The sequence below is a fragment of the Mauremys mutica genome, chromosome 4, assembly GCF_020497125.1.
Source record: "Mauremys mutica isolate MM-2020 ecotype Southern chromosome 4, ASM2049712v1, whole genome shotgun sequence".
Taxonomy (NCBI): Eukaryota; Metazoa; Chordata; order Testudines; family Geoemydidae; genus Mauremys; species Mauremys mutica.
The window spans coordinates 161,437,465-161,462,997 of NC_059075.1; the positions used below are offsets into that span (position 1 = coordinate 161,437,465).

Consider the following 25,533-nt stretch of genomic DNA (forward strand, 5'->3'; position numbering starts at 1 on the left):
TTGAGCTAACTAACGGTCCCCTGACCTTGAAACACTTAATCAGTGATGTATTTGGGGACAGTGTCATCTATTGGGGTGACATACGTCTCTTTTTGGAGAACCCAGAGCAGCACGCGCAGCACATCCGAACCTGGAGAGGGTTCGGCAGCATGGTCTCAACACAGAATTGGAAAAGCGGAACCTCCAGCCAACTCTCCACAGAGTTTTGGGGGTACATCCTCTCCCCAGAAGATGTTATGATTGATCCAAATAAGGTGGAAGCCATTGATAAATGGGGCGAAGTTGGAAGTCCTCAAGAAGTGCAGCGCTTCCTAGACTTCACTCATCCTGTGAAATCGAGACATGCTGGCTCTCAGTGAAGCTTAGACGGAAAACCACGCACCCCACACAGAGGTTGGAACCACCCACTGCCCGGTTGTCCTGAGGAGCCATGATTTCTCCAGGAGCTGGGTAAAGGGCACCGGGATCAGCCTCTCAAAGGTAGGGGAGGGTCGTGTGAGGAGAGGGTCTGAGAGGAGAAGCGTGGGCTAGGCTCTGTATTTGGGCTTGGCAGGGATCGAGAGAAGGGAGAGGGCTGTTAGAGGGCAATGCGAGGTGGGAGGGGGGTCGGAGATGGGGGCAAGGCCTGAAAAGTTCAGCTGCTTTAGATCAACTGTGCCAGAGAATCACTGGTTGAAGTGACTGAAAGCTCTGAGCTGGGGCTGGCCAAAATCCTCCTCCTCAGATGGGAACATCCCAAAAGTCTGCCGAAGCTCAGCCTCTGAGGTGAACGTTGTGGCCCAAACCTCTCTTTGCTCTGTACCTCACAGGATTCCAGCCGGCTGTTCCAATCCAGGAGGACACCTGTGCCACTGAAGTCTCCGAGCACCTGGGCAGTGAAGTGCCACTTAACCCCGCTGTGATACACAGACCTAGCCCTGGCTGTCTGCACAGGGCTGAATTTCACCCCTTCCGAGTGTAAGGAAATAATTGGCTGAAGGCCTTTTTCTTTCTTGACGTCTGTCTAGTGGGAAAGAACCATGGGGATTTTTAACCTGTTTCGCTCCCATGCCTGGTGCTTCAATGATGCAGAGAAGGGCTGATGCATTGGTTGATTTCCCCACCTTTTAATCTACTCTCTTCTTCTCTTTTAACAGGTATTCTAAGGGCCCCCCGTGCATCATATGGGCATTCTTGGGGGCGCAGATTGCATCAGACCTGCACCTGAATAAATAATAGGGACTGAAATATGCAGGCACTAAAGTTCTGCAGCCAAATTCTCAGGAACCTTCCTCTTCCATGTAGGATCAGGATTTTGTTTTGAATTGTTTTATTTTTTTTAAAAGTGCTAAGCAGATGCTACCCTGTAAGAAGAGGAAACAGAAGCAAAAACTGAAAGACTGTTACTAAAACCAATGAACAGCTGCAGAGAGTGGAGACCCAGCAAAGCAGACAAATGAATACTGTGAGTAAATAACCTGAAAGCAAATGGGGAAGAAAACCTCCTCTGGGTAATTGTGGCTCTTGGGACCAAAATCAGGTTCCTGGTATGTAGCCTGGCTGAGATCATCCCTTTTCCCTGGATCCCAGACCTGGGATTCAAATGTCATTCTCTGTGTGGTGTCCTTATTTTATTCCTAGGGAAAGGATCCCCAAAGGAGGTGTAAGGATCCGGGACTCTAGTGTCTGCCAGAAGCTTCAGCCACCTTCACAGGTAGAAGTCACTGGCTTTCCTACAATGCCACTAGTGCTCTTCCTGCTCTCCAGATCTGCTCCCTCCAGCAGGACAGAGACACCCCTTAACTCCCTGAGTCCTGATTTCCTGCCATTCAAGGGGCTGAGGGTTTGCATTGCCCCCACCCCAACCATCCGAGACTTTTCCTATGGGAATCTCCCTAGAGCAGGGAAGAAATCTGTTCTTTCATTAGAACCAGTCTGCTCAGTAAATCCACCCACACTGACCTCATCTCAGCTGCTTTGTTTATCCGAGATTAGTGGTATCTTTGGAAAACCCTGAGCGTGTCTGGGTGTGAGGTGGAGCAGGGGATGCAGGAGCACCAGCAGATTCCCCTGAAGAACAGCACCCTGTCTTTCTCTGGTCAGGTTAGAGCTCGCCCTCCATTGCGGAGGTGAAGACCGGATGGGAGCTGCTGAATTGACCTTGATGTGCCATGTCCTTGTGTGGATGAAGGACCTACATCTCAGGGGTGGCCAGCAGCAGATGTAACACGTGTGTCCAGGAATGGGCTAAATAACCTACCTTGAGAGGTAAGTAAAATCATGGCCACATGTAGACATCACAGGAATTGGTGGGGATTGGCCCAGGGTCCTTCAGCACAAGCCCCTCTCACTCACTGTCAACAAATCCAGCTCCACCCACTAGACCACACCCCATTCCAGAGCCCCAGATCCCAGGAGCCCTGATTCTCAGACTCAGGCCTCACATCACAAGGCCAAACCTCCTCCCGCTATGGGTGCTGCAGAAGGAACGATTGGCAAAACCTCCTCTACATTCCCCCTGTCAGAGACTGCGGCCACGGGTGACAAGTGAATGAGCTGAGATCTCCCCTGTGGGAATCCGAGGGGCTGCACATTTGGGGTTTCACAGGGACGGCCTCTGGCAGCCATTGACAGAGTGTTCCTGGGAGGAGATTTTCCATCTCTCACAAAGGGTTTCTGTTCCCCCAGATCTCAGCCGCTCAGCAGAACGCGGGAGAGCCGAGTGCTGATGGGCTAGAGGGTGCCAGGAGTCACTGTGCAGCAAGGGCAGTGTCTGCAGTCACCATGGGCCACACCCTGCGCTCCAGACAACCCAGGCTGGTTCCCTGGATTGCAAAGGGGACTTTGGCTTGTGGAATTGGTGCTGGTGCCTGTGTCCACAACTGGGATGTTTTTCTGAGGCTACTCCATGGTCCAAGAAGCGCCATGCAAGCAAGAGGAGAATGGACATTAGAGAGCGAGGCCAGGACCTCTGCGGGGCTGCTGCAGTCAAACATCCACAGCCAGAAGAGAGACGATGGGAAACGCGCTTCGATGGCTGGCCACAGCCGCAGCAGCTGTCTCAGAAAGCTCTGCTCATGCTCCAGCCAACAGAGGCAGGACGAAGAGCCACACAGGGAGAGCCTGGGTTGCAATTAGCAAGTCACGTTTTTTTCAGTGGATTATGCTGCCCTGACCGTCTATTTCCTGCAATGTGCACATCCAGCCTCCCTGGCTGACTCAATGGGAGTTAGGTTCTCCGTGCCCACAGGACAGGGCTGGCCTTACCATGAGGTGAACTGAGGTGGCTGCCGCAGGTGCCAGACTGTGGCAGGGCACCACTAGGACCCAGAGCGTAGAAAATTGTGTCTGGTGCTGGTGCATATGTTTTCTCTCTGCTGTAGATGCACAGAGCTGGTGGAGTGCTGTGCTGGAGGAAGGGGGCACAAGAGACATAACAGGCAGGCAGAAGAAACGGGGAGAGGGAATAACAGAAAGCAACAGGAGCTGCAGGGAGAGAGAGGAGGAGGATCCTCTAATGTACCTCTTGAGCACCCCCAGGAGTCTGGACTAACACCAGCTTGTCAGGGAGCTTCCTATTTCCTGCTGCTTCCCTGAACCCGCTTGAGGAGAACAGGCAGTCAGATGAAGTAGTAGGAGCCGAGTAGGCCCTTAAGACGCTGATCTCTTCCCTCGCTCAGACCCTGCTACCAGCCTGCTTATTTGTCCCCTGCCGCTCTAGCTGGCACAGAACAGCAGTCATGAGTGAAAGAAGAAAACACCCCTCTGGGGCAGCATTCAGAAAAAGCAAGAAAGCAAAGGAAGCTTTTCTGTCTAAGCAGGAAGGAGCTCTCCTGAGATACAGAGACACAAATGTTCACGTTGAGCCTTCCGGCCCCAGTGAGGATGTGAGTGGTGAGGAGATGCCTGATCTTCCAGGTAGTCAGAGTGCAGGTGACCTGGCAGCTACTGCAGCATCCATATCTCCATCTCAGATGGATGTAACCATGCACATTCCTGGAGAAAAGTGTAGATCAGAGAAGAGTGTGGTGGAGGCACAAGAAACAGCTGCTGCTGAGTTCAGTTCCTGAAATCTAGATGATCCAGGACTGTGGACCCACTTGAGCAGTAGCCTGAGGGACTTCCTCGTACTGCCTGGGCCACAGCGAGTGGAAAAACTTCATGTTCCCCAAAGACAATGAAAATAGAAGTTTCCATCCAACACATTCCTGGTGTGAAATCCCCAATGGCGACAAAGCGGAGAGGCCATGGCTTACGTACTGTGATAGACCCAGGCCAGTTGGGTACAGCAGAGTAGCAGAAGGCAGATATACTGGCCACTGGATTAACAGTTTTCTGTTCCCTGACTGACCAGAGCAGGGGCTGCTCCAGGCTAATGAGAACACCTGTCTGTAATTAACCTGTAACGAGTCAGGTGAGGCCATTAAGCTAATGTGACCACCTGACTCTAATTAAGGCCCTGCTGATACTATACAAAGGGCTCACTCCAGTCAGGCAGGGGAGAGCCAGGGAGCCAGAGGAGAGGAAGTGCGGCTGAAGGGCTGGTTACTGAAGACACCCTCAAACCATCGGTAAGGGAGCCCTAAGCTAAGGGTGAAGAAGGGAGAAGCAGGAGAGCTGTGGGGAAGTGTCCCAGGGAAATGTAGCAACTCTGGCAGTGAAAGGTTGGCTGCCAGCAACTGCCACCATTAGGGTCCCTGGGCTGGAACCCGGAGTAGAGGGCGGGCCCAGGTTCCCCCCAACCCACCACTACAGGAACAGCTCCTGGGAGGGGAAGTCAGGTCCCTGTCAGGACAGGAGGCTGAACAGAGACTGTGGGAGTTCTCTCACCAACCTCCTTGCAGCCTATGATGAAAAGGGCTCAGTAGACTGTAACCCTGGCCCTGGAGAGAGAAGGCTACGTGGAGGGTCACAGTGAGCCACTGAGGCAGCATAAACCGCCTAGAAGCACAGGACCCATGGGAGCAAGGTCAGAGCTCTGCCACAGTACTCAAAACCCCAGAATCCTGCATACTGATTTTGTTGCAAACTCTTCCAGTCTAATGTTCCAGCCACACTGAGTTCTACAGGAACAAAGGACTGGACAAATCTGGCTAGGAATGGGGCATGCCACGAGAAGGCAGCAAATCAGCAGAGAGCATCCATAGGTGGGAAGAGCTTGAGATGAGCCTAAGGTTAAAGGCCACCAGACATGATGAGCATCAAGAGAAGATTGCATCAGAGTTCTGAAAAGGCTCTTTGCCATTGTGAGGGGGCTTGCTACCCAAAACCTAGCACTGCGCGGCACTTCAGATCAGCTGCATGTGGTTTGGACAGTACTTGCTTTTTATGCAAAACAATGAATGATGCAATCTGAAGCTGGTATTGCGTCATACATGATATGCATTGCATCTTGTTATTCCTAGAAGTCATGGATGATGCAATCATAACGAAGCTTACATCACTCTGCTGAACAAATTGCCCTATATCAGCTCTAGAAATCATACAGTGTCGTGCTCTCTAATTTGTCAGTGTTTGATTTTGCAAAGGGACACATTTCTGTTTAGCCAAAGTGAGCAGAGATGCCTCATACTTGTGTGAACAGTGCAGATAACTTCTGCTATGTTTGTGGTGAAGTGACTTTTGCATCACAAAAGCGCAGTATAACCACTATGGTTAAGAAAGCCTATCACCTTTATTTTGGCTGCAAAATTGGAGATCAGGACAAGAGGTGGGCCCCACACATATGCTGCAACACTTGTGCAACAAATCTTCGCCAGTGGTTGAACAGGAAAAGGAAATCTATGCTTTTTGCAGTGCCAGTGATTTGGAGAGAGCCAACAGATCATACCAGCAATTGTTACTTCTGCATGGTGCCTCCAGTTGGGAAAGGTGTGTCAAAGAAGAAAAAGTGGACTGTGCATTATCCAAACATTCCATGAGCTATACACCCAGTACCCCACAGAGAAGGACTGCCGGTTCCTGATGCACCAGAATCATTCTCACTTGAGTCAGATGAGGAAGAGGAAGAGGATGAAACTTCTGGTCCTGAACCATCAATGTCACAGGACCCACATTTTCTCCCATCCTTCTCCTCTGAACCACACCTCATAACACAAGGTGAACTGAATTACCTTGTCAGGGATTTGGAACTACCCAAGAGTAAGGCAGAGCTGTTGGGCTCCAGACTACAGCAGTGGAATCTCCTGGCTGGTGATGTTAGGGTTTCCATGTTCCGTGACCGTCCAAAGGATCTTGTCCCATTCTTCTTCATGGAAGGTGATCTTGTAGCCTGCAACAACATCGATGGTGTGATGGCAGCCCTCAACATCGTTCACGATCCAGATGAGTGGAGACTGTTCATTGATTCATCGAAGACGAGTCTTAAAGCTGTTTTACTGCATAATGGCAATGTTTTGCCATCAATTCCAGTTGGTCATGCAGTCCATATGAAGGAAACCTATGACAACGTGAAACAACTTTTGAGGTGCATAAAATATGACCAACGTCAGTGGCAGCTTTGTGGTATTTTGAAGGTTGTTGCTCTCTTGCTTGGTCTGCAGACTGGATACACAAAGTACTGCTGTTTTCTCTGCGACAAAACACAAGCAGCTTTCAAGTACCTCCGTGGACAATTTCCAAGGTTAAGTGAAGCTAAGATAAAGGAAGGTGTCTTTGTTGGTCCTCAGATTCGTGAACTTCTTTGAGATGATGCATTTGACCTTGCACTGCGTGGCAAGGAAAAGACGGCATGGAAAGCCTTCCAGTTAGTGGCAATAAATTTTCTTGGAAACAAGAAGGCAGACAACTACAGGTTGTTGGTGGAAAACCTCCTCAAGGCATACAAAAGCCTTGGTTGCAACATGTCACTAAAGATACATTTTTTGCACTCTCATCTAGATTTTTTTCCACCGAACTGCGGAGCAGTGAGCGACGAGCACGGCGAGAGATTTCACCATGACTTTGCAACAATGGAGAAACGCTATCAGGGCAAATGGAGCCCATCAATGCTTGCAGACTATTGCTGGACAGTGACAAGAGATGCTCCATTTAATGAATACAAGAGACAAGCCAAGAAGCGCTGAGTAGACACTGAATAGGACTAAACTATGTACATAATAGTTTTTTGCCTTTTGTTTCATAATAAATTTTAGTTAGATAACCCTTTTGCTGATTTTTAAAGTGTTACATAAACAGGACAGGTGAAAAATTATCATGTAAAGCAACCATAAACACATGAAAAGACCTAGGTTTACAATTTATGATTAAAACTCTACTATCTACACAATATACATAGACATAAAATGTAAAAATGTAAATATCTAAGAAACAGTAGCCAATCAGTTGTTTTAATTGTCATATTTGAATTCAGCACATCAAAATACATAATAAATACCACATTTTATCTCTGAAGCTGATGACTTCTCAAAAATTGTAGACCAGTGTAATTCATAATAAATGACTATTCATGAGAAGAAAGAAAGAACGTCCTAATTCTTACATCTCCTGCTTTCTTTGTATGTGTCAGTCTTCCTTAGATCATAGGGGCTTTGTATCAGGGAGTGTCCTTACTTTCTCTGTCTTGTAAAGTGCACACTAGTGACACTGACCAGATAAATAATGGAGACATCGCACACACAAAAAAATAACCAATCCCTTTGTTATGGAGACTGTTCTCCTCAGTAAAGCAAGCTATAAACATTAGGAAATGCACAGAGGACTAAAAGGCTGCAAAGTGAAGCACTCTCAAGTTAGGAAATACCAGAATAAGCATTGCCTGTGCAACGTTAACTCTGCAAGAAATGAGGCAGGGATCCTACAGGCAACAGACTCCTTCAATACCCAGCCCCAGAGCAGAAAACCCTGTGCGCTGAATAAGGAAGGGGTCCTGTGGGAAAAAATTACTATGGGATCATGTCATTAAAGTCTGCATCATCCTGCAAATGCGCAAGAGGACTGAATTGAGGGTGCCAGGGCAACACTTCTTTGGACATTTGCTAACCTGAGAATGCTTCACTTTGGGGGAAGAGGCTGCAGCTGGGGCCATGCCCCAAACTGAGCGACAGGGCCTTATAAGGAGGCCAGGGAAGCCGGAAGGATCAGTCTCTCTCTGCCTGTAGAGGGAGAAGGGCCTGGCTGCAGGGAGCTAGAGACAGGGTACCTGAGTGGAGCAGGGCTGGGGAAAGGCTGAGGAGCTGGGGAGCTCCAGCCTGGAAAACCCCAAGCTGTGGCCTGGCATAAGGCCAACAGGTCCTGGGGGTTGCAGAGGGCAGCCCAGGGGTAGGCCAAGGCAGCAGGTCCAGACCCTCCTTGCCAGTGATGAGTGGCTGATCCTGCAGCCTGCCCCAGGGCGCAGGGCTAGACGATGACTGGCAGTAGCCATATACTGAGGCGAGGTGGGAATAGTGGGTTGGAGGTTCCCCAAGAAGGGGAGACCCTGAGACTGAGGGGTTACTGCCAGGGGGCAGCACCCCAGCTAAAGGGGCACCGGGTCCAGGGAGGGGCATGGGGGCCAGGGGACAGGCGGATCACCGGCCTGCAGAGGGTGCTCCGGAGCTGGAATGAGCTGATTCCCAGAAGTCACCAGCAGGAGGCGCTGCGGGGATGAGTCTGCACCTCTACACGCTGTTTAAACAACGAAGCTCTTACTCATGCGTTGGTTCAGTCTATATTTTATTGCCATTGTTAGCTTGGTGAAAATCCCCGTTTCACCACTCAGTGCTGTGCTGATCAGAGTATTGAAAGTCATTAAATTAAATTGCATTAAAACAAAACTCATTTCATGCAACTTCAGGGTCAGTGAAAGTTCTCAGCTGTAACCCTGAATGTGCAAGAAGCAGAGAAACAATATCCAAGAAGGAGAGCTGGAATTTTGCATCTTGATTTCACCTAGGCCTTACTGAGGACAGTAGCAAACACCTGCCCTTTGCGAAGGAACACAGCACCGTACCGCAGCACAAACCCCACTGAGCACAGCAGGGGCTGTCCCGGTTCTCCAGCTCTGGCCCTGTTTCATTACAAACTTCCTGTCTGTGATGATGTTCTGGTAACAAGGGGCAACCAGCTGTCAAAGGGAGCTGTTGCCATGGCAGCCAGGGTGCTAGTCATTCTCCCCAAGTATGAAAATGAAGCGGAGGAAGGGAGAGCTGAGTGGTGGGTTCTCTCTGATGTCACAAGGCTACTGCTCAGGCAGCACCAGTGGGCAGCAAATGTGTGGTGTGTATGTGTGATTTCGGGGGGGGGGGCGAGGCTTTCCCAGTGTTCCTCTTTTCACACATTTCCTAAAGAAGCCAACAACATAACTACCCAGAATACACAGTAATGGTGATTCCACCCACATGATGAGTAGTCGCTGAAATTTGATTCAAATCCCGCATGGCATGTGTAGAAACAAGGGTTCCAAAAAAGGAAAGACCTTGTAAAACAGAAAATGTTGATGCTCTGGTGCATTTGTGGTTGTGTTAAAATTGAATACTGTGACTTTAAATGTTGGGCAGGGTTCCTGGGCGTGCTTGCATGCTAGGGAGCTCAGTAGGGCAGCACACAATCGGGGCATAGCAGCAGCCAGTCAGCAGGTCCCCAGTGAGTTGTGCCTCTCTGTTATAGGCAGTAGCCTGCGTTCTCTCCCTCTGAGTTTTGGGTTCTTACGTGTTATTGTTCTGGCTCCTAAGAAACAAATTAAGGAGACCTTGCGAACGTCCAGCAAAAGTATTTTATGATGTCCTCAGTGACCAGCTCACAATCCCAGCAAGATACCAGGTCCAATCCTTTTCACACACCAGGGGTCCCCCACTGTCACCCTAGAGACAGGGACAGAAATGGGGTTTTGGGTGGGGGTCCGGGCTCCATAAGGGCAGTGGTGGGTTCTCTATCTCTCGATGGCTTCACATCCCCACTGGCTGCCTTTCTGGGAGATGCTTTACCCAGACGCACGTCCCTGGGCTCAGTGAAGGGGTAACCGGGTCCAGTTATGGTCCGGGGTATCCAGGAGGTCAGACTGGATGGGCTGATGGATCCTGCTGACTTTATACTCTATGGCGCAGCCTCACGCTAAGAGGTGTCGTGTCTGAACGCAGGGGAATGAACTCAGAGCTCAGCCCCTCCATCCAGGACCACGGTTTGGTGGGTCCCACCCAGAGGTGAAAACTTCCTGAGTTGCTGGGGGGGGGGTGCTTGACTCCCCCCTTCCACTCCAGGCTCCACCCCCACTCTGCCCCTCCCCCCAAGCCCCCCATGCCTGCCCCACCTCTTCCTGCTCCCACCCCTCCCCTCACCCCTGCATCTTCTTCATGCCACTGAGCAGCTGATTGTGGTGGGCAGGAGCCGCTGGGAAGGTGGGGGAGGAGCTGATCGGTCGGGCCGCCAGTGGGTGGGAGGATTGGGGGGAAAGGGAGGGGGAGGAGCTGAGCCATGGGACCCCCATGGAGTTGGCCCCTCTGGTCCCATTGACACCCAACACCAAGTCAACAGGGACAATGGGCCAGGAGCAATGAGGTGGGGGGGGGGTCCCTGCAGCACCCGGCACAGAGAGGGGGTCTCCAGGTCTCCTTCTGAGAACCTCACCCAAGCAAAGCCTTTACAGCCGTGCATGGACCCGGCCCACATCATGTCCTCTGTGACGGGGCTGTAACTCGCAGGCTCTTTTAATGCTTCACGGAAGAGACTGTTGCAGCTCATGGAGCCTACAGCGAGCACCTCCACCTCCTGCAGCGGCGATGGGCGGGAAATACCCGCTGGAATGACGGGCCCGAGGGCAGAGTGACTCGGGTGGCGTGAGGGGCGGTCACACTACAAGTTGTCATATTAAGGATCTGTAAGAAGTTCCCAGCTCTGGGAGGGGAGTGGGGTCCAGTGTATTAGAGCGGGGGTTGGGGTTCAGAGCCAGGACTCCTGGGTTCTAGCTCCACCTTTGGGAGGGGAGTGGTGTGTCTAGTAGATTGGAGAGAGAGAGGGTGTGTGGGTGGGTGGAGGGGGAGTTGACCAGTTTAACACGTGCTAAAGGCAACAACCCAGATTTTAAAGGTATTCTAGGTGTTGCTCTGCTCAGCCTTGCAGCCCTGAACTGATTTTGGAGCCTAAATCATAATACAGACACATGGGGCCAGATAGTCAAAGGGAGTTGGGCACCTATGGGTGCAGGAAGGTGCCAAGCAGGATTTTGAAAAGCTCCTAGGCACCTATAAAAGCTGGTAATTTCGAACCTAAGTATAATAGAGAGTCAATGGGAATTAGGCACTTAATCTGCACAGCTACCTTTGAATACCCCATAAGGAGCAAAGCTGCACCATTAAGTGCCTAAATCCCTTTGACGCTCAGGCCTGTGGGGCACGTTTGACAATTTTGAGCCCCATCCACACACAGTTTGCCCTGGTTTGGTTCAAGGGGTTTAAATCTCTGAGCTGATGCTGCGCAGTTCCAGGTCAGGCCTAACACAGGGCCCTGAGGCTATAACTAGGTGTGTGATTTGATGCTGCTGGATGCCATCTGGTGGCTGCCTCTGAGATTGCTTCCTGTTGGTCTGGAGCCGGCATGTGTGAATATACAGATGCAAACTCCACCAATAGGTGTGGTTTGTGTGACAGATTGTGTCACAGAGACCCCCCTTGGGCCTGCCACCTGATGTGCTGAGACTGCCTCTGAGCCTGTTTTCCCTGCCAGCCTGGGACTCCGGAACCCTGCTAATACGAACCATCTTGGTAGAACTTTAACTCATCCTGTCTTCATTCTGCCACTATGTGAGAGAGAAAGAAAGAAAGAAAGAAAGAAAGAGAAAGAAACCCCACAGATTCTGTAGCACCTCAGCCTTCATTTCACAAATTAATTCTCTAGCCCTCATGGCTGCAAAGAAAGCCATCTAACCGGTGTGACAAGCACCAGCATCTGCAGAGAACCTGACACAACAGCTCTGAGCAGCGAGAACTGGCTGCATTTGCTCCATGGGTTCGTTCACACTTGAAACTAATGATGTCACTTGCTGGCACATCAGTGTACCTTGACCTACTGATTGCTTGGGTGGATGAGGCAAGAGAAGGGGATGGGGGTGATACCCATGTGGGGTGGGACAATTGGGAGTAGACATGGAGAGACCAAAAAATGATTCATGTCTTTAGTTTAACTCCTGTTGATTCTGAAGCCTAATGATAACCCTTTAAATGTTAGTTTTTACCCTCTCATTGCTGGTGGTTTCAGCAGATGGGTGGGAGAACAGGGTGGGGAGTGGTGCCCATGTGGGGTGGGTGGCAACTGGGAGCTGACACAGGGAAGTGTCATATCTATCATATCCCCCACTGCTGACTCTGGAGTCTAATGATGACATGTAACAATAACAGTTGTCACTATTCCCCGCCTGATCATGTTAGTGGGGGTGGAAGTGGACCCACTGGGGGAGGGGAACTGGGAGCTGCTACAGGGACGGGGTGGGGCAGATTCAGCCCCATAATTCAACCCAATTTAATTCTGCAGCCTAAGGAGGATGCTTGAAATCATGAGTGCCAGTAATTTTTTTAATTAGGGCAGCATGGAGACCCCAGCCACGATCAGGGTCCCCGCCAGGCCAGGCACTGCACAGACGCCTGCAGCAAGATCAGGGCACTAGCTCATCTTCTCTGCTCCACCCCATAGCCCAGGGCAGAGGATTCCCCTGGCTCCCCCTGTCCTGAGCCCAGGAACGGGTGTTTGGCTGAAGCAGCTGTTCTACCAGGCTGGAGGGGACCCCACTAAAGCCCTGAGCAGGACTATTTTTTAAATCCCTCCCTGTAATACCCACTCCCACTCGAGGGTTGCCAGCTCAGACCGGACACTATTTGCGGTAATGGTCTGACCGAGCTGGCAACCCAATTGCACTCCCAAGTGTTCCTTGCACTTGTATCCTGCTCTCACCCGCAAAAACCTGACATCGGGCAAATCCTGCAAGGCAGACAGATTTTCCCCTGCTGAAAAAGAAAGAAAGAAAGAAAGAAAGAAAGAGTTAATATATTATAAACACGATTCAGACACAATTTTTACCACTAAAAGAATAAAACAAATCTTGCTTAAAGCATGTAAAAAAGTCCTGTTGGAATAGAAATCAAATCTCTTTTCTATCCCTTGCTTAAATGTAAGTATTAAACGCTTTATTTTTTAAAAGGGGGAAAACTTGCTTTACGTTGCTGAAATTCTGTTTCTGACACACGGCTGTCACGTGTAGCTCACACGGAATGTGACCCAAATTGCACCACAATTTTGCCGTAAAAGGTGCAGATGGTTTTTTAATGGTTATAAAAAGTAAGTTGTTTTAAAAAAAAACTGGATTATTTTTAACCTGCTTCAGCACCGTTTTTAGGCCTTTGAAACCTCCCAGTCCAGTTATGCGTATGTCGGGGTCACTCATGCTTTTTGAAAACCATTGGGTGGAAAAACTGCTCACAGCGTTGCATGCAAACTGCCACACCTGTGCCTCTGATGAAGTGAGTTATAACCCACCAAAGCTTATGCCCAAATAAATGTGTTAATCTCTAAGGTGCCACAGGACTCCTCGTTGTTTTTACACCTGTACTGGAGCAACAAAATCTGGGAGTATGATCCTCTGATCTGACTTGAGCACGCAAACCGCAGATCCGGAGTAGGTGACCAGATGTCCCGATTTTGTAAGGACAGCCCCGATTCTGGGGTCTTTTTCTTATATAGGCTCCCATAACCCACCCCCCTCCTGATTTTTTGCATTTGCTGACTGGTCACCCTAATCCGGAGTGAGAGAGAGAAACATGCATGGGAAAGACAAGCTCAAAGACACTAAGTAGCAACTTCCCAACTAGGTAAAACAATGAGGGGGTCCCTGTGGGATCGTAGAGACTAACACATTTATTGGGCATGAGCTTTCCTGGGCTAGAACCCACTTCATCAGCCGCTTGGAGTGAAATGACAGCAGGCGGGGGTGTAAACAGACTAACACATGGAAAGACGGGCTCCTTTTGGTAAACCAGGATTTAGTATCTCCCAGCCAATTCCCACAGTCTGGGTGGGTTTTTCCTCCACCTGATCAACACGATACACTGACTCCGCCTGCTCCTGCCAATAGGCCAGCTGGTCCTGCGGGGCCCACAGGATCCCAACCCCACTGCAGGGTTAAACTCCGCCAGAGAGGGGACCCCCGCCCTGCTGCAGGGGGGAGGGCTCCGCTCAGGGCGGTGGCCGGAGGAGCCGGACAAATCAGCGGCCCCGGCCTGCGCCCAGTTCCGGTTTCACTTTCGTTTCCTCGGCGCGGTCTAAACGAAGCGAGCTCGCCGGGCGGGTGCGCCGGGCGGCTGCGGGAGAGGCGGGGCCGGGCTTCCCCCTGGGCTGGGAGCTGCCGCCGGCAGTGCCCCGGTGGGGTAAGGGCTCTGGGGCTGGAGCGGGGCCAGGGAACGCGGGGGAGCGTCTTGGAAAAGCCCCAAACCAGCCTATTCCTGCATGGGACCCTCCTCAACCTGCCTCCCCCCCCCCCCACTTACCCTATGGACAGGGGCACCCCCGTGCGGCGCTAGGGGGCGCTGTGCTGCAGGGTGTGGGGCAGGGGATCAGCAGGGGGCGCTCTCCCCTGGCAGCCAGGGCTGGCCCCAGTGTGGCGCTAGGGGGTGCTGTGGGGCAGGGGATCAGCAGGGGGCGCTCTCCCCTGGCAGCCAGGGCTGGCCCCAGTGTGGCGCTAGGGGGCGCTGTGCTGCAGGGAGTGGGGCAGGGGATCAGCAGGGGGCGCTCTCCCCTGGCAGCCAGGACTGGTCCCAATACCCCCGTGCGGTGCTAGGGGGCGCTGTGCTGCAGTGGCTGAGTTGCGTGTGATTTTTCGGGAGTTACAAACACAATCTGAAGTTGTTTCTCTCCAAATCCCTTGCCCAGCCCCGGGGACCTGGGCCCAATGGCCTTTGAGACGATCCGCCAGGGCCGGGAGCGACTCATCGCCCTCCTTCTCACAACCCCCGACCCCGTCTTGGACGAAGTGGCCTCGCTGGGGATAGTCACCGAGGAGGAGTACGAGGCCTTGGAGAAGCTCGCGGAGCCCAGGGAGAGGATCCGAAGGCTGCTGATAAAGATCCAGAGGAAGGGGGAGCGCGGCTGTGAGCAGTTCCTGGAGTGTCTGCAGAGCCTCTTCCCAGACTTCCCGCTGGATTTACAGCCCCCGGGACGCCGTGAGTTGGGGCTTTCTGAGCCATTTCACTTCTTGGCAGGATTCAATAGAAGAGACATAAAATGTAGCCAGGCGATATTGTGACGTGGCTGCCTATTGGTGATGGGTTGGACTAATGGTTAGAGCAGGGGGGTCTGGGTGTCAGGACTCCTGGGTTCTATCCCAGGCACTCAGTGCGGCTTTCCAAACAGATCGACCTCAACATGTCTAACATTCCTTGAAACCTGAGGATTTAGCCCCAGACCTGACCCCCCACTCCCCTAAAAAACCTGTCACCACCACCTCTCCCAAGTAACATCCTTTTGTCATAGGCCACAGGATTTCTCTCTCTGTGTTTAACCTTTTCCCTCACTGCTGAGCTAACTAAAAATGCAGGGCCGGCAGCCTCAGGAGAACAGCCGTGAACGGGCCACAGAGACACTCCCTCCCCTTCTCTCTCAGCCAAGGAAGTGCCCGGAATTGTGAAGAAATCTGTAAGGTGCTGAGGAGGCATCTATTTGTTTTCCCTTTGTAGGGTACGTAACTCAGAGAAATGATGCAGAGAATCCAGAAGGTGGCACGTCCTCTGAGAAGAATGGACAAGAAAATCTAGAAGCTGCTATAGCCTCGGGGAAGAATGAGCTGGAGAATCCGGAAAGCTCTGTAGTGCATGGGGTGAATGATCTAGGGTATCGAGACGATTGCCCATCCTCAGGGGACATTGATCCAACGAACCCGGAAGATGCTATGTGCTCAGAGAAGAATGATCCAGAGAAGCTGGAAGAACCTGAGAAGCTGGAAACTGTGCCGTCCTCAGGGAAGGGACCGGCGACACCAAATTCTGCCACATTCCCGGTGAAGAACAGACTAGAACACCCAGAAACTGCTTTACCCTCAAAGAATGATCCAGGGAGTCCAGAAGGTGCCAGATCCCCTGAGAAAGATGCAACTGCTGTGTCCTCAGAGAGAGCAGATTTTGAAGGTACGGGACGGGTCTCCTGCCTTGCCCTGTAGGGCAATGCTTATGAAGTATTTATGGCTGTCCTGCACTGGGCACAGGATCCCAGGCGGGTTCTCCTCAGGTCCGGATGGAGAGGGCCGGGGGAAAGCGGTGCTAGATTTCAGATGTAGGAAGGGTCTAGTTCCTGTGTGTCTGGACCCCTTGCAAGAACAGAACATGCTTGTGCCTGTAAGGAAACAATTGCTCGTGGACATCCCGGGGGAGGAGAGGAGGTTAACTCAACCACGAACCCCACCTCACACAGCTTAGTACCTTGAGTTCAATTTCAGCAGCTCCAGCTACAAGCTTGGTTCCTCCTCTATTATTTTAGCAGGGGCTAAGGTAGGACTCCGGGTAGTCTGGAGTTCTCGAAGGGGTTCATGAGATGGAGCAAGAATCAAAGGCCACCTCTGGAAACCCCCCTAGGCTAGACAAAGTCTATGGCCCAGATCTGTAGGCTCCTAACTTCCACGGATGTGAGCCTAAATGACTTACACTTGTATTGCTTTGTAGGATCTGGAAATATCCCCAGCTGTGGAGAAGAGGGAAGGACTGCTGCAATAAAAGGGAATGTTGAAGGTAGGGTCTCTGCCAGTCTGACCTGGGGAAAATTCCTTCCTGACCCCAAATAGGGGGGGATCAGTTAGACCCTGAGCATATGGGCAAGACCCACCAGGCAGACACCTGGGAAAGAGCCCTCCCCATCTAGTGTCCCATCTCCAGCCATTGGGGATATTTGCTACATTTGGGCTACGTGACATCGTAGGCAGTCCCATCAGACCATCCCCTCCATAAACTTTTCAAGCTCAGTCTTGAAGCCAATCAGTTTTTTTACCCCCACTGCTCCGCTTGGAAGACTGTTCCAGACTTTCACTCCTCTGATGGTTTGAAGCCTGCATCTAATTTCAAGCTTAAACTTGTTGATGGACAGTTTATATCCCTTTGTTCTTGTGAACATTGGTGCTTATCTTAAATAATTTCTCTCCCTCCCTCTGATGTATTTATAGAGAGCAATCATATCTCCCCTCGGCCGTCTTTTGGTTAGGCTAAACAAGCCAAGCTCTTTGAGTCTCCTCTCATAAGGTAGGTTTTCCATACCTCTGATCACCATAGTAGCCCTTCTCTGCACCTGTTCCAGTTTGAATTCATCTTCCTTAAATGTGGGAGACCAGAATTGCAACAGTGTTCTCACCATTGCTGTCTTCCTCTTTCTTGATTTTTCCTCCTAATCAGTATTAGAATCAGGCATGGACATTACGTGAGCATCTCCCCCGAGTTCCTAGTGTAAATCTTTTAATCAGTTGTGGCAAACACCATCTCAGAAGTCTGTTTCCCTCCCTACTCAGGTCGAGTCTATCCCATGAGAACAGCCCTCTGTCCGTGAATGCCTCCTAGTTGGCAAACCTCCCAACGCTCTCTATCTCTTGCTCATCATAATCTTGCCTTGCCTTTGGCGTCCTCCTCTAGGGACAGGTAGAATCCCACTGAAAATTACCTGAGCCTCCATTTCTTTACACGTCTTCCCCAGCCTGGCGCTGTCTCCCTTGATGTGTTCCAACGAGAATCCCGCCACGGTGTCATTTGTTCCCACGTGAAGGACAGTCAGTGGATTCTTTCCCGCTCCCATTAGGATACTCTCAAGATACAGGATGTGGGCCTGAGGCTGATCTCCCAACAGACAGCACACCCCTCTGCTCTCAGGATCAGCTCAGGTGACAGTCCCGTCTCTTCTTAGAAGGGAGTTACCAGTCACGTCGACCTGCCTCTTCCTGTTGTTTAGGTGATTCTCCAGCCTTTCCCATCTGTTCTTTCTGGCTGCAAGTCCTCTTGTCTCTTGTTCTCTCTTGCAATATTCTGTGCATCATGCTCAATCCTCCTGGGCTCCAAACTTTGGCTATCTCCATTGACTCTTCCCGTCTTCTTGTAGGACTAGCAAGTTCTTTTCTTCTTGCTTGTTCTCCCACTGTCTGTTGCTGCCTGCTGTGCAAGGCAATTGCCTGGGGGCCCACACCATAGGAGCCCCACAAAGCGAAGTTACATGCTTCAGCCCTGCTGCCTGGAGGTGTTTTGTGACACTTCTTTGTATTTTTAAATGAGGTGAAACCTATGGTATGCAAGACAAATCAGACTCCAGTAGCCTGCAAAAGTTGAGAAACACTGGGCTAGGACCACTGAGCAGGCTTCTCTTCTGGATCTTTAGATGGAGTGACTCCAGACTCAGATGTCTCCATGTCGGAGAGCAGAGCCGAAACACCAGGAGTTGCCATGTCGGTGGAGAGATGCGGAGCTGAGACAGCAGGACATTCTGCGTCACTGGACAGGAGCGGAGATGAGGCTCCAGAGATGTCTCCCAACAAAGTTCATGGAGGTAGAGTCCTGAGAACATCCCCCGCAGTCCTTCTCCCAACCCAAGTCCCCCTGCCCTGAGTTGGCCAATGAGGAAGTCAGTAAGGGCCCTCCACACTCCTGTGGTTCTTCCATCCAACATCTCAATCTCTGTACCCTAACCACGCCCGAGTTCCTGACTGTCCCCTGCATATTGTCCATCTGTGAAGCATGTGGAAGATGCCAAGATTGTTTTACAGAAATACTACATGTAGAGCTGTGTGGAGAATGGAAAGTCCCTTTTGTGGCAGTTTCTGAGATTTTGAAATTTTGGGTTTTTCCTCCCTCAAATTCCCAAATCCTCCATAAAAGAAAATTATGGGGGAAAATGAATTGTTTCTGAGCCGATGGAAATGCAGATGGCCCGCAGTGTCAGGAACCCAGCCGGCTCTGGGCACGGTTGCCTAGCAACCCAGTGACCTTGGCTGGGCCCAATAAACCCACACTGAGGCCGTGTCTACACTTACCGGTAAATCGGCACTGCAACGATCGATGCAGCCGTGTCGATTTAGCGGGTCTAATTTAGCGGGTCAATGAAGACCCGCTAAATCGATTGCAGAGCGCTCTCTGGTCAGTACTCCAGCTCCCCGAAAAGAGTAAGGGAAGTCGGCGGGAAAGCGTCTCCCGTCGGCACAGGGCGGTAGGGTGCAGACACCGCGGTAAGTTGACCTAAGCTACGTCGACTTCAGTTACATTATTCACATAACTGGAGTAGCGTAACTTAGGTCGACGTACCACCGTAGTGTAGACAAGGCTGAGTGACTGTGCTCCCTGACAGGACGGAAGGGCCCATAAGTCCCTGGTTAAGCCCGGTAGCAACAGCAGCAGCAGATGGGGAAACTGAGGCACGGAGCAGTTGCTCAATCATTCACAGCTGTGCAAGACCTACTCCCTGACCAGCCCTTTCTCCACCCCTTAGCGGCTCCATTCTAGCCCTACACCCTGCCTGCCTCTGAACCCTGGCTCTAATCCCTGGCTGGCTCTAATCCCAACCATGCCTCTGGTCTCTGGATCTGCTGTGACTGATAGGCCAAACTCCTGCCCCGAGGACCAGGTCACACCACCTACGCCTCAGGGTGGGACACCCAGGCTCAGGAACGATGGAGCCTAGATAAAGCTAAGCCTCCCTAAGCATTAGCGGAGACAGACTGGTGTGAAGGTTTAGCTGGACTAGTCCCCTTAGTTGAGATTAAACGAGCCGGGGAGGTGAAGGCTTCAGGCCTAAATCTTGGGAACCGAGAAATCAAGAGGAGGCCAAGGTTCAGCTGTGGCCCTGAGCTGTGACGCCATCCCGGGTGGTGATGCCTTTGTTTCCGTTTGCAGGGAGAAGAGGAGCCCTAAAAACTGTCTTGTCGAAGCTGAGGCTCAGAAAGTTCAGAATTGGGAAACTGAGGCTGAGGGATCTCCTGGAAATCAGCTCGGAGAGCCTGAAGGACTGGACTCCTTATGTCTTGGGAGATTTGCCTTGGCACTTCCTGAGAAAGCTCATGGCTCTGAACGGGACAGCCAGAAGCACAAGCCTTTGCCAAGGGGCATCTGATGAGGACACAAGTGAGGATGAGGAGGGTGGGGTGAGTGGGGATGTGTTTTCTCTAAGGGAAGACAAGTCTAGGGCTTATCTGCACCCCCTTGATGTTCTCTGCGCCGTGCTGCTTTGCTCAGACAGTTTCCTGCAGCAGGAGATCCTGTCCAAAATGTCCATGTGCCAGTTTGCCCTCCCTCTGCTGCTGCCTGCCCTCGACACCCCCAGGTGCACCCTACTGCTGTGGGCCATGAGGGACATTGTGAGGAAGTGGAGGCCGCACTCCCTGGCAGAGAGCAGAGGGTTCAGAGAGGAGAGCCTGGTGCTCACGTCAGTGCCAACCATTTCCTTTGTGCGGCTGGGGAGCTGCAGCTTCTCCAAGTCCAAACTCCTCAATGAGGTTCTCAGCCCCTCCCAGCAGCACCACAATTTCTTCATCCATCGGGACATGGAGTCTGGGAATGTCCCTCGGGAAATTGCAGATGGGCTGGTTGAGATTTCCTGGTATTTCCCTGCTGGGAGTGAGAATTTGGATCTTTTCCCAGAGCCCGTCGCAGTTACAAACCTGCGCGGAGACATTGAGTCGCACTGGCTGCAGTTCAGTTTTTTAACAGAGGTCTCCTCAGCAGTGTTCATAGTTACTGAGAGCATCAGTGAGAGAGAATACGCGCTGTTATCATCCCTGCGGGGATCAGATACTAAATACTACTTCATCCTTAACAGTCAGGCTGGGAAAGCCAAGGAAACACTGGGACTCCTCAATAAATTAGCCCCACTGCTGGATATGAAAAAATCACAACTTCTGGTGAAAGAGCAGAGCAACAACAGTGCAGAGCTGGTGAAAAAGCTGCGATCCACCCTACAGGGCATCATGAGCTCCTCTCCCAAGAGCACAAGCATCCAACACATGGCTGTGACGGCGCGGGAGCTAGGGATCCAGGTGGATGAAGATGATGGAGAATGTTGGACCGCCTTGGAGCACGTTCAAGAAATCACTGCTGAAATACAGGACGTGGCAAAGTACAAGAGGGAAATGCTGAAGCTCCAAGGGGATCTGTGGAAGAACTTGGCTAAAGTGGAGAAAGAGCTGTGCCGGATGAAAGGCCAACAGGATGTCCCTCCGGAAGACTATAGATCCCAGCTGAGAGAAAGGTGGTTGGAGCTACGCAGGCAGCAGAACCAGTGTGACCTCACCAGCGGGATGGTTAAATTTATTAGTGGGATAGGACAACTGTGTCCAGCTGAGAAGCATCACTTCCTGAAATGGATGAAGTTCCACCTGGATCACATTGCCAGGGGGAACCTCTCTAGGCTCCGGGCTGAGTATAAAGAGAAATGTTGCGCTCTAGGAGATGACGCACAACAGCTGGCAGAACTGGACAAAATAATCTCTGCCAGCTCCTTAGGGGTGGAGCATTTCATGCGTGAGTTGGGGCAGTTTTATGAGGCTGAATGCTCAATGGTGAAAGAAGGGAACTTGGGGAACATCCAAAGACAATTCATCCATCTCCCAGGCATAGCAGCTGACCTGATGCTGGAAGGGTTTCCCATGGAGCTGATCGATGGGGATGCCTCCAACATCCCACTGCAGTGGGTGACAGATGTTCTGACTGAGCTCCATGCCAAGCTGGGGGGAAGGTCCAGAATGGTGGTTATAACAGTGCTGGGTGTGCAGAGCACTGGGAAATCCACCCTCCTCAACACCATGTTCGGCCTGCAGTTTGCAGTAAGCAGTGGCCGATGTACGCGAGGAGCCTTCATGTCCCTCATTAAAGTGGCAGAGAACTTTCAGCAGGAACTGGGCTGTGATTTCATCCTGGTGATAGACACAGAAGGACTGAAAGCTCCTGAACTGGCCAAGCTGGAGGACAGTTATGAACATGACAATGAGCTGGCCACACTGGTGATTGGACTGAGTGACATAACCATTGTTAACATGGCCATGGAGAACGCCACCGAAATGAAAGATGTTCTGCAAATTGTGGTCCATGCATTTCTCAGAATGGAGGAAATCGGGCACAAACCCAACTGCCAGTTTGTGCATCAGAATGTCAGTGATGTGTCTGCGCATGAACAAAACATGAGGGACAGGAAGCACCTACTGGAGCAGCTGGATGAAATGACCAAAGCTGCAGCGAGGATGGAAAAACAAAGCAGGGAGATGAAATTTTCTGACATCATGGACTATGATCCGGAGAAACATAGTTGGTACATCCCTGGGCTGTGGCATGGAGTCCCTCCCATGGCGCCAGTGAATATGGGATACAGCGAGAGCGTGTGTGAACTGAAGAAATACCTGTTTGAATTCATGAGGAATCTATCACCTCGCAGAGCCCCCAAGAACGTTCCCCAGTTCATTGAGTGGGTGGGAAGCCTCTGGAATGCTGTGAAACACGAGAACTTCATCTTCAGTTTCAGAAACAGCCTGGTGGCTGAGGCCTATACCCAGCTTTCTGTGATGTATGCAGAGTGGGAGTGGGATTTCCGCAAGGAGATGCATCTCTGGATGTCCAAAGCAGAAACCACCATCCAGAACCAATCCCCAGATGATCTAGGTCCAGGCACCTTTGAGAAACTAAGGGTGGAAATTCACCAGATGCTGCACAGTGGGGAGCAGAAGATGCTGCAGAGTCTTCAGAGCTACTTTGAGAGTGGAGCTGGAAATCTACACCTGGTAGAGAAATACAGAGAAGACTTTCACCGAAGCGTGACATTTCTCCGACACGAACTGGAGAGCCATCTGCTCTGCAAGTCTGAAGAGGCCATTCGTATCCAGAAAGGTCGGAGCAAGATAGACCAACTGCAGACCAGGTACATGAAAACCATTGAAGGGAAGGTGGATGGGCTCTTGCGGGACTGCAGGGAGAGGGACAAGGCGCTAAAGCCCAAGGAACTGGAAAGGGAGTTTGCCAAGATGTGGAAGGAAACCTTAGCGGAGCTGCCATTGGAGAGCTTACCCCTACGCCAAATTCATAAAGACATCCACTACCAGCTGTGCAAGGACCTGGAGAACAGAGGGAGTTTGGTCAAGCAGATGCTCCATAAAGCCCAGAACTTGTTGACCTATCAAAGCAAACCGTTCTGCATGAAGAAGGAGTATCTGGACTTGGCTTGGTACAAAGCAGCTGTGGAGTTTATAACGCAGCAATGTTCACGTGAATTGGAAGAGTTCACAAAGGCCCTGGTGGAGGAGTGTAGGAGGTACATTGGGCAGAAGGTCCACTCCCAAGGGGATTACGACCAGACCTACTGCGGGGAATTGCTGTGGATGATCAATGAGAGGCTCCAGCAGAAAGTCGCTGGGAAGATGTGCACCAGCGCTTCTTTCGAAGTCGACTTGAAGCTTCACATCCTGGGGGAAGCAGCCAGCGCCTTCCAGAAGATGCACGAAGCCTTTCTCCAGAAGAACGACCCTCAGCGTCGCTTGGAGGAGCTGAGACCTCAGTATTTCTCCACCTTCAGAGACCTTTACTATGAGAAGGATGCCTGCCAGAAGAGAGCTTTTGATTTCTGTGACCGGTGTCTGAAACCCGCCCTGTGGGAATATATGAAGAAAAGACTCGGGATTGAGATAGTGGACGACTTTCTCAGCAGTGGAGAGTCCATTGAGTACGGCAGCCGGAGCTTCTTCCAGTTCACCGTGCAGAAGAAGCTGCTGGAGGAGATGGACTTCAATAACTATGTGAAATACATCAGTAACTATGAGGAGTTTGTCAAATCCTGGATCCAGACACGCCTGTTTGATCACTACAGAGAGACTGGGGGCTTGAGGGAGCTGGAGAAAGCAGTTCTAGCCACAATAATGAAGAAAATCCGGGATGCTCTGGAGAGTTCTGAGCACAAAGATGCCCTCACCGTCTCTGAATTCCTGGACCATTTCTGCCAAGCGATGTGCAAGGAGCTGGTCCTCTCCAAGGACAATTTGGAGGTGATCCTCTTCAAGAACACAGCCAGCATCAGGCAGTTCTCAGTCGACATCCAGACCTTCCTTGCCCAGGTGGAAGAAAGCATCCTCTCAGAGTGGGAAGAGCTGAGCGGGGAGATGGTCTTCACACAGCTCCAGTTCAAGCCCCAGGATGAGATCTTCAAGCGAGTGTTCGGCTGTGGGAAGCAGTGTCCGTTCTGTAAAGTCCCCTGTGAAGCAGGAGGCAGCGACCACAAGGAGCATTTTGCATCAGTGCATCGGCCTCAAGGGCTGGGGAGATGCAAGGATGAGATAAGCAAGAGACTTACATATTCTTTATGCTCCTCTGACGTGGTTTCTTCAATGGTATTTAGAAATCTGCACACAGCCTTCCAATGGCATCCCTACAAAGATTATCGCCAATTCTACCCCACCTGGCGCATCCAACCGGACCCCAGCATCAGCGCCTCTGATTATTGGAAGTTCATATTCAGAAAGTTCAATCACCACTTTGCCAAAAAGTACAATGCAGAGCCTGCCGACCTCCCCATAGAATGGAAGAAAATAACCAAGGAGCAGGCTCTGCAGAGCATCCGAGAGGCCTTTAACATGGAATAGAGGCTGGCTCTCTGCATTATGATACAGTCTTTAACTTCACAACAGGGCACCATCAGCCTTAACCCTGCCATTTTGTAACTTCCCAGGGCTTGAATTTGCCACCTGAAGGCTCCTTTAATGTAGTTCTTTGTATGTAATTGCCTAGGTTTAAAAAAATAAATGGAAAAACAAAGCAATTCCATTGTGTGGCATCATATTGACGCCTCTATAGCTCCCCAGCAGGCCTTGAACATTTCAATCCCCCGCACACACCTCCACCGGTTAAGCTAACCAAGTAACTGATAGCACTAGTAAGTTGTCATTCTCCCTGGGGACTGGCCAGCAGGAGGGGAGCGAGGGACACATTTTGCCAGTGGATTTCATAGATATTTGCTGAAGTAGAGGAATGGTGGGACCCAGGACTGCTGGTTTCTGTCCCTGGTTCGGAGCGGAGTTTGCTCTGGCGGTCCTGTCATAGACCGATCTGTCCATTTCCCTCCCCCCCATCTTGACCCCCTTTGACCCGTTCCTTCTAACATGTCCCCACACCATCCCCAGTCTCCCCACTACCAGCTTCTCCTTTGCTACATCACCAAGTCCCCAGCTGAAAATAGAGCTTTATAAATGGAAGTGTCAATCAGCCTGAACGCCTGGGAGTGCTAGCAGCCCTGCCTATACAGTAGAACCCTGTTTATCTGACCCGCCATTATCCGGCTCTCCATGTTAACCGGAGAACCAGTGCGCACAGGTCCAGAAGGGGGCAATCTCTCCTGTGGCCGCTAGATGGCGCTGCAGCCTCGCACTTTCCCATTCTCCGGTTTCTCTGTATTTTTGATTATTCAGCCTGGCCCCAGTCTCGTTTACATCAGCTCAAAGTACTATATTCTATACTTGGCTACAGTCCTTTCCCTGATGGTAGGTGGGTCATTTATTATATATCCCAGGTGCCTTGTGGGACAAATCTAAAGAATCCCACACCCACGTTGCCCCCTGCTGGGTCATGAGCCACTTCCTGCCGAAATCCCGATCCTCCCGCTTGTGCATGGGGG

The 25,533-nt window shown here is 51.2% G+C and overlaps 1 protein-coding gene across 2 annotated transcripts; it reads left to right on the plus strand.

Moving 5' to 3' along the window:
- Positions 1-14,186: 14,186 nt before the first annotated feature.
- On the plus strand, positions 14,187-25,315 carry LOC123370357 (interferon-induced very large GTPase 1-like). Of its 2 annotated transcripts, none has more exons than XM_045016864.1 (7): positions 14,187-14,227; positions 14,809-15,098; positions 15,612-15,828; positions 15,889-16,058; positions 16,590-16,655; positions 18,277-18,444; positions 19,785-25,315. In XM_045016864.1, the coding sequence occupies exons 2-7, from the start codon at positions 14,828-14,830 to the stop codon at positions 24,503-24,505; spliced, it is 5,613 nt and encodes a 1,870-aa protein (XP_044872799.1). In that variant the 5' UTR covers positions 14,187-14,227; positions 14,809-14,827; the 3' UTR covers positions 24,506-25,315. The 2 variants fall into 2 exon arrangements, with proteins under 2 accessions (XP_044872799.1, XP_044872798.1); XM_045016863.1 differs by having other exon boundaries at positions 14,208-14,306.
- The last annotated feature ends 218 nt before the right edge of the window (positions 25,316-25,533 follow it).

Coding starts and splice junctions, on each gene's coding strand:
- LOC123370357 (XM_045016864.1), top strand. CDS start 14,828: ATGGCCTTTGAGACGATCCGCCAGGGCCGGGAGCGACTCATCGCCCTC. Junction 16,656..18,276: donor AATAAAAGGGAATGTTGAAG/GTAGGGTCTCTG, acceptor CTGGATCTTTAG/ATGGAGTGACTCCAGACTCA. Junction 18,445..19,784: donor TCCCAACAAAGTTCATGGAG/GTAGAGTCCTGA, acceptor TTCCGTTTGCAG/GGAGAAGAGGAGCCCTAAAA.